At 38.4% G+C, this 6943-nt stretch overlaps 1 protein-coding gene across 1 annotated transcript; it reads left to right on the top strand.

Moving 5' to 3' along the window:
* Positions 1-4385: 4385 nt before the first annotated feature.
* Positions 4386-5829, top strand: bcdin3d (BCDIN3 domain containing; the record flags this gene model as incomplete). Its single annotated transcript, XM_083939024.1, has 2 exons — positions 4386-4589; positions 5019-5829. 2 exons carry the CDS (start codon positions 4386-4388, stop codon positions 5568-5570), a joined length of 756 nt encoding a protein of 251 aa, XP_083795150.1. The 3' UTR covers positions 5571-5829.
* Between the last annotated feature and the right edge of the window lie 1114 nt (positions 5830-6943).

Raw genomic sequence — 6943 nt, 5'->3', positions numbered from 1 at the left:
ACTTGATTATTTTTGTGAAAGGGTTCATTTACACTGGTTCTCAAAGGCACAAACCACTACTCTGTGGCAGTGTGCTGCATTTCCAATCTGTGATGTCACAGCAGGTATTATTCATATAAATAACTGTAAAAAATAATTGTATTGTTATAGCTGTGGTTTTATCAGCTCTTAAAAGAAGGGCACCTGCTGTGTGTATGACCAGAACTACACACTCGACCAGAAGTTTCTGCCTTTTGAGACGTAGCGTGGATTTTTCCTTTAACAGCGCTGTTTGGCTACTTTGTGACTTAGTTTATTTCTGTTTTACTGTTTTTTTACTACTTCTTCTGAGACCAAATGTTTATGAAATTGTTTGACACTGCATATAGAGAATCCAGTTATGAGGGCTATACTAAATGTCTGGTTTCACGTTCTCACTTGAGTGCCTTGTAAAATATATATTTCCATATATATATATTTTCTGTTGTTGAAATATCTCTTTCTTGTTGCAATACTGTTCATAAACACTACTCTTTAACTGTGTTTTAAAGGCATTTAATTTAATACACACAAACAATTACAGCCATGGATTTTACACAGGACATTGCAAGAAATATGTTGTTGGTTGATTTGCTTGGTGAAGTTTTTATGGGCAACATCGTCCTCATGAGGGCAAGATGCCATCCCAATGAAATTACTTGTCCGCCCTGAGAAGAATTAGCATCTTCATGATTTAACGACGGACAAAAAAAGGAAGGAATGGGAAATTTCCACATCTGTGCAAAAACAAGGATAATCCATCTCACATCAGTCTTTGATGACTTCAAGATCCTGGTTTTCCGCTGCCAGTTTCAGCTGTTTTTGCTTGTCCATGTAGCGTTTTCCTCGCATCACACATAGGTAGCCTCCGTAGACCGTCAGCAGCATCATCGAGGTGGTAAATGTCCGATAGCTGATGTCAGCCAGGCGCTTTGCAGACAGCATGATGAGGATCCTGAAGGGACCAGGAACAGGAAGTTAGAGCAGGTTCAGCAGCAAAATGCTGTACTTTCGTTGGTAATATGTTTTAACAGCTTTTTAATCGTACATTCAGACATAGAGGAAATGTGTTGTAAAATTTGTCTTTCTGGTTAAAATTTTCCATTTCAAAGTTTCATACTTTTTCAGATTTACTGAAGAGTTTTCGGTCAAAATTAAACTTCTGAAGAACAAATCAAAGTATAGTATGTCCAAAAAGTTATTTAAAAAAAAAAAGAAAAGTCAAAATATAAGATGTCCAAGACAGTCTAAAGCAGTCATGGTATGATTTCTTGAATACAGGGTTCCTACACTTTTTCCATTTCTTAATTCCAGACTTCTCAGAGGATTTTTCAGTCAGTATTAAACATCTGAATACCAATTAGATGCTTAGGTCAATAAATGGTTTTAAAATCCAACTTTAACACCTATGTTATATTCTGACAATGTATGCAATTATGCTGCCAAGTAATTACAAGACATTTATACCTACGTATTGTAGCTCATATAAGTGAATGAACTCCAAACCGAGACATGTTGAACACACAGCATTTTATTCAAGGTCAAGGCTAAAAGAGTGAAATTAATAACGTTCCTGCCTGTTATCGAGAAGGTTTTCGTTGCCACCGTACTCTACTGGAGAATTGTTGGCTCTATGTAAATCATAAATAAGTCATAGAGTGTGGTCTTTACCTAGTTTGTAAAGTGTCCTGAGATAACTTTTGTTATGATTTGGCACTATAAATAAAATTTAATTGAATAACTGAACCTGTAACACTACAGACCGTAACAATATTACAGTAAACCAGGAACTACAAAAGAAAACATGAGTCTTTGCTTCATTGGCTTTAGATGGTGTAAACATGTAAACAAATTAAAATAAATCACAAGTAAAATGCAGTTTGTAAAAAAAATCAAACTGAGAATCGCAGTCGCAAGGTGAACGGTAACCATGGTAACGGGACACCATTCTACAGCCATCTTGATCAGTTTCATATCATCTACATCTGCTATGTTGCGTTAGTAAACTTGTTTTGATTTGTATTAATATATTTTATTTTAGAAAGTGAGATGATAGTCTGGAAACAATACAAACATTTTTCCAGACCTAAAAATCACTTGTCCATGCTGCCAACGAACCCTGCTAGACTCTTAGTGTAAAATAAATAAGCACATTGAATTGTGAACAGATTCCTGTCATTTTCAGTAAATACAAACATGTTTTTCCCACAGTAATGCACAATTAACAATAAACAGTTTCTCGGTTATCCATTGAGTTATCATATTGTGATATACCAATATTGCATAGGCTACCCGTCCCTAGTACTACCCAGTATTAACTACTTTAAGTATATTACACTAAATTTAAGAGGGAAATTGTCTTTTACTTACTACATTTTTCTGGCATCTGTAGTTACTGACTCTCTAATTGTCACACGATGCATTCTTATTTAAAGCTGACGTTAAATGTATGTAAAGTAAATTGGTCTGTAATTAAAGTACAATAAAATACAGATCATTCCACATTTTGCTGATGACTGTATTCATACTCAAATTGTTTATTTTAAGTACTTTGACTTGCAACTAGTTTATTCTATTGCATTATGATATAAATGTAAATAATACTACAACTATCAATTAAGTTAAAAAAAAATAAAAATAAAATAAAAAACACACCCAGGAAAAAGAACGAAACATTACTAAAAGTTTGTGCTCAAAAGCAAAAACCCACCTAAAATAATTTTTGGGCCTCAGAAATGCTCTGAAAATCCTATTTACAGGTTGTTTTTTCATTTGCATTACACACTGAATTAACTTAGGCTTCTGATGGTTATAAAATAAGATAAGATAATCCTTTATTGGTCCCACCGTGGGGAAATGTACAGTCTACAGTGTGTGCTACAGCAGCAAATGGGAATCCGCAAATAACAAAAGCATCTATAACAGAAATACAAAGTATAATGATAGCCTTTGTACACAGTAAACAAAAACAATTTAACAGTTGTCCATAGAAGTACAGTAACGTTGCTCTGTTGCCTTGATCAAGGTGAGCCATAATATCCACAACTGGCGTTAACCTCACCACTTTATTTCATCGACTCGTCTTTGTCACGTCTCCTCAGACCAAATACTGAAAAATATTCTTACCTTTTATTTTAAAAAGCGCAAACAGGCACCGGCTATCGTAGCTGTCCTCAGTCAGCACGCAGGTATGTGAAGTTAGCACACAAGCTAACCAACCTTCGCTTTCGTAATGTAGCAACGGAAGCCCAGAGGGGACCTCTCTCCAGACAAAACCGCGAACACAGCTACAGCGCGCCCCCTACCGCCCCGGAGTACATGTGCGTCATACTCGCATTGGGGGTACATTTCTCGTCCCCTAGAAAAAAACTTTGTTTTTGTTTCCTGGAAATATCTTTATTGAGTCTGTTTTGATGATAATGTTTTTATTTAATTTTTTGCTCACTCATGTTTTTCCTCTCATTATTTACTAACATGTTGAGAAACCATTAGCAGTATATATATATGTATATATATATATATATATATATATATATATATATATATAGAGAGAGAGAGAGAGAGAGAGAGAGAGAGAGAGAGAGAGAGAGAGAGAAATATAGTAAGGTGACCAGATTTCTGAGACAAAATCCGAGGACAACTTTGGTTCAGAGGTGTAAAAACCTCCAAACCATGACCAGAAGTGAAGTCAGTTTGATATTCAGAATGAAAAACTATTATGCATTTAAACCATTTCATTGAATTGTGTCAAACCACTTGTGCAACATAAAGACTAATATCCCCCCCTCGTGCATCACAAGGCTTGTTCTTGAATAATGTATATTTTTATGATTTTTTACAAAACTTAAAACTTTTATGCTTCCTTATCTTTTGACCTGGAGATGTAGGAAAGAGGAAACTTCTCGATAGGCTATTTACCAGATTTACGTATTATGATCTGAAGAAAAAACCAAATAAAATACTTGATGGTCGAACATTATCTGTGGATTTTTAGAAAAGAAATAGACTTTGTGCCAGACTGAAAATCGCAGAAAATACAGTCTGATGTAATTTGCAGCGAAAAAAGAAACTTCTACATATTCACCAACATTATTAAAAGCTTTTTTATAATCTGATCTGACATATTTGTAAAATTAAACACACGATGGTAGGTTTTATACAGTCCACCACAAGTAATCTATGGAGCATAATGGATACATTTGAATACCCCCCTCTCTCTCTTTTAATTCAAATATAACCGTACCCAAATACAGGATCCTGTGTTGCTTTGTTTAAACCTCCCATGAACTAACCACGAACTTAACGTTCCCCATTTGTCTGCAGCTCAAGTTTCCGCCCGGACGTGTTTTGAAGGCGCACACATTACGATGGCAACATGTTCGATGGGAAGCGGCGATGTTGATGAAATAAATGATCCAGGAGCAGCTCCTTACGGCAACTTTAAAAATTACTACACCTTCAACCCTCCGGACAACCGGTTGAGTCTGATTCCGGCCACATTGCTCCAGGATTTAGGCTACAAAGACGGCCATGGGAGCACACTGATCCTGGACGTGGGCTGTAATTCAGGGGTACGTGACTCATACTTTCTGTTTGCATGCTAATACTTTTGTGCTTTTATAAAAGTAATATATTGAATGCAGGCTTTTTCCTTGTTACGGAGTATTTTACACTATGGTATTATTACTGTTACTTAAACCTGGGCAGTTTATTTATTTATTCTTTTTTTTTGGTGATGTTGGACAAGGACTTCATAATGATATTTTATTATATTGTGATTAAAGTGTTCTGAAAGAAAACGAGACTTCTGCTGTTTTCAGGCTTTGGACAATCTAAACCTTAGACCTTGGCCAATCACACATTTCAAGGAGAGAGTGTGTTCCTATTGGCTCAGGACAGAGCATGGAGATCTTTGTGATTCATCATTTCAATCAATTTGAAATGTAACTAATACCTGTCCACAAAACACTTTTTTTTTTCTTTCCCCCTGTAAATGACAGGAACTGAGTGTAGCCTTTTACAAGCATCTGGTGCAGGAGCCTGTGTCCCGAGAAGAGTCGGTTAAGAGGAAAGTTAATCTCCTGGGCTTCGACTTGGATGAGATCCTCATTCAGCGGGCTCAGCAGAGCAACCCTCTGCCCAGCAGCATCTCTTTCATCCCCCTGGACATCACTAAAGACACCAACCAGCTGCAGGATTATCTTAAACAGCAGGGTTGCTCCCACTTCCATCTGTGTTTGTGCCTTGCTGTCACTATGTGGGTCCACCTAAACCACGGAGATGCCAGCCTGCTGCAGCTGCTCTCTCACCTGGCCTCCATCAGCCAGCACCTCCTGCTGGAGGCGCAGCCCTGGAAGTGCTACCGCTCTGCGGCCCGGCGGCTGAGGAAGCTGGGCCGCTCAGACTTTGACCACTTCAAGACCTTGAAGTTCCGTGGGGACGTGGCAGAACATGCCAGGGAGCACCTGGAGAGCCACTGTGGCATGGAGCTCATCCAGAGCTTCGGCAGCACTACATGGGACCGCAAGCTGCTCCTCTTTAAAAGGAGATAAAACTGACAACATGGAGTTTTCTTCTGCTGCTGCCCAGAAGTTTCAGACTTGCAACTGAATGGAAGTTGAATCATTTAGTTGATTAACTATAATCTGCAGTGATTATGACAGTTTGTTTAAGTAACTTTTCAAGCAAAAATGCCAAATATTTGCAATATCAGCTGTACACACACACGCACACACGCAAACACACTTAGACTTTTGTGTTCTTGGTTGGAAAAAACAAGTAAACTGAAAATGTCATTTGGCACCTGAAGATTGACATTTTGTAGATCAAACTATTCATCAATACGGCAGAATACTTTAATCATTCAGTCTATATAATATTTTAAATAAAAACTATTTAGTCAGTCATTGATACAATTATTAATGTACAGATTAAATAATAAAACATCTTTTCCATTGGCTCATACTGAGATAGCATCTTCCTCCTGCTCTTTGCATTCTACGATTTGCTCACAGCTCCCCATAACTGCGCACAAGGTCTCATCCAATCCGGTTGTCGTTAATGCCATTAAAATTTGGATCCAGTTCAGGAAGCAGTACAGCTTGCAAAAGGGCTTCAATCCTTGCCCCAGTTTTGAAAACAATGCGTTTCTCCCTTCCTGCACCGACCCTACATGGTCACATAAGGATCTCAAAACGCTTAAGGACCTGTATGACGAAAGGGTGTTTGCGTCCTTTGCATTTATGTCGGACAAATACAGCCTGCCTAATAGCCACTTTTTTCGGCACCTTCAAATAAGACATTTTATGGACCAATTCCTGTCTCTCAACGTACAACACAAACGACTGATGTATAAAAAGATCGCTCTTCTGAGCCCAGTCCCCACTGCCTCACCTAAAAATGCATGGGAAAGGGATTTGGGGGTAGACATTACTGATAACCAGTGGAGGGACATTCTGAAACTGGTCCACTTATCCTGGATCTGTGCCAGGCACGGCCCATTGACATGTTCTGGACGTGCCCGAAGCTTTCTGAATTTTGGTCCGATATATTTCAAACCCTCAAACAGGCTCTTAACACAAATTTGGAACCAAATCCTCTGACTGCTCTTTTTGGGCTCCCTCCGTCTAAAAATCTGCCCATTACTACACATCGTGTCGTGGCCTTTACCACGCTGCTCGCCAGACATAACAACCTTCTTAAATGGAAACATGTTTCTGCACCGACTCATAATAGTTGAACGTGAAATTTTACAATGTCTACGGTTGGAGAAGTTAAGGTTTTCACAGAAGGGATCTTAGACAGCATTCCACAAAACTTGGGACCCACTGCTGGCTCTTATTAGTAATAGTCTCACTGTTACTCCTGATGATGCTGAGGACACGTGCTGGAAAGAGAGAGACCCCCCCCCCCTTTCTTTTTCTTT

Source organism: Echiichthys vipera (assembly GCF_963691815.1).
Source record: "Echiichthys vipera genome assembly, chromosome: X".
NCBI lineage: Eukaryota > Metazoa > Chordata > Actinopteri > Perciformes > Trachinidae > Echiichthys > Echiichthys vipera.
This window is presented reverse-complemented; position numbering and strand designations above follow the sequence as displayed.